The sequence below is a fragment of the Lindgomyces ingoldianus genome (genome assembly GCF_010093535.1).
Source record: "Lindgomyces ingoldianus strain ATCC 200398 unplaced genomic scaffold BDR25scaffold_179, whole genome shotgun sequence".
NCBI classification, from domain to species: domain Eukaryota; kingdom Fungi; phylum Ascomycota; class Dothideomycetes; order Pleosporales; family Lindgomycetaceae; genus Lindgomyces; species Lindgomyces ingoldianus.
In genome coordinates, this window is record NW_022985340.1 from 1 (window position 1) to 1,529 (window position 1,529).

Here is a 1,529-nt window from a genome sequence, read left to right on the forward strand (position 1 = left end):
GGTGGACGGTTCGTTTGCAGATTTCGTCGCTGGGTAGTTTGTCGAGGTTCGTCCTCCTGAGAAATTGGAACCTGAACGGTCGTCCGAAGGCCGATTTCTGTAGGTGTCTCAGTAGGTACATCTGCGGGAATCTGGGGCTCATATGCAATAAAATCAGCGAGCCCCTGAGGATGGCGTTGCCGCAGGTATCGTTGTTGATCGCGTTTCTTCCTGGCATCAGCTGCTGCTGCTGTTGTAGGAAATTTCCTTAGCCTGCCTAGAGGCTTTTTAGGGGGATTAATGGATGGCATGATGCAAACAATGTTATAATAGTTAATAATTAAAAGGCTTCTGCTGCCCGCCAACACTTTCAAATTCTAAAACCGCCCAAATCAAGTTAGCGTAGTAACGGCACGCCCCTTATCACATCATCTCGTGCGCCGACGCTTACACCCCTTGCCTAAATAGCAGGCTGTAATAGCTCAGCGCAGCGGGCAAATGCCTAATAACATAGTAAATTTAATAAGGAGAAAGAACAATCTTCTTGCTGTTACATAAAGTTTAGAAGTACTTAACTAACTTGCGTATAGTCTAGAGGCAGGGCCATCAATATCCTAGCATGGCGCCACCGGGTCTCACTCTGTTAGAAGGGGGGCCTAGGAAAAGGTTACTGCAACCTTTTCCCAAACCACCCCTTCCCTAATTATCCTAGCTGCGTACTACAGTTTGCAGAGATATACTGTAGTTTGCAGCAATATGCTTCTACTCACGCCGCCAGTTAATCCTAGCTAACAATCTTAGGCACCAGCCTATTACACAGGCATTCTATCTACGCCCACGTTCTAGGTATAGTATTCTATGCAATTACGTCACCCTGACAAGCGGCCCTAGCGCGAAATACAGCATATTGTTGTTTTTACAGCCACAGATAAAGACTGTCTGATTTCGCAAAAAGCCTTAATGCGGCTAGCACGCCTTACTAAGTGCGCAATGCTATTCCCGACTACCTACCATACGTATGCATACTATATGACGGAATCTAGCTTGCAGGGCCTTTGCGAAACGTTTCTGTCTATTATCTATGTACTACTGACCGCTGGAGGTGGGTGCTGTTCAATTCCACCAAAAACCCAAATGCGGCAAGCGCTCAATGCCAGCCAAGTACCATAATGCTATTCCCGACTACCCACAAACCATATGGATGCATACAATATTACAGAATCTGGCTTGCAGAGCCTTTGCGAAACGGTTCTGTCTATTATCTACATACTACTAACCGCTAGAAGTGGATGGTGTTCGATTCCACCAAAAACCCAAATGCGGCTAGCGCCTAATACCAGCCAAGTACCACAATGCTATTCCCGACTACCCACAAACCATACGTATGCATACTATATTACAGAATCTGGCTTTCAGAGCCTTTGCGAAACGTTTCTGTCTATTATCTATGTACTACTGACAGCTGGAGGTGGATGGTGTTCGATTCCACCAAAAACCCAAATGCAGCTAGCGCCCAATGCCAGCCAAGTACCACAATGCTATTCCCGACT

General features: G+C 46.3%; 2 protein-coding genes across 2 annotated transcripts; one reads left to right on the plus strand and one right to left on the minus strand.

The window, feature by feature from the left end:
- Positions 1–71: 71 nt before the first annotated feature.
- Positions 72–290, minus strand: BDR25DRAFT_364113 (uncharacterized protein; the record flags this gene model as incomplete). Its single annotated transcript, XM_033696827.1, has 1 exon — positions 72–290. A coding segment is annotated over one exon (219 nt), but the record flags the coding sequence as incomplete, so codon positions are not given.
- Positions 291–969: 679 nt separating this feature from the next.
- Positions 970–1,506, plus strand: BDR25DRAFT_364114 (uncharacterized protein; the record flags this gene model as incomplete). Its single annotated transcript, XM_033696828.1, has 3 exons — positions 970–1,081; positions 1,137–1,227; positions 1,266–1,506. Coding segments are annotated over 3 exons (444 nt in total), but the record flags the coding sequence as incomplete, so codon positions are not given.
- Between the last annotated feature and the right edge of the window lie 23 nt (positions 1,507–1,529).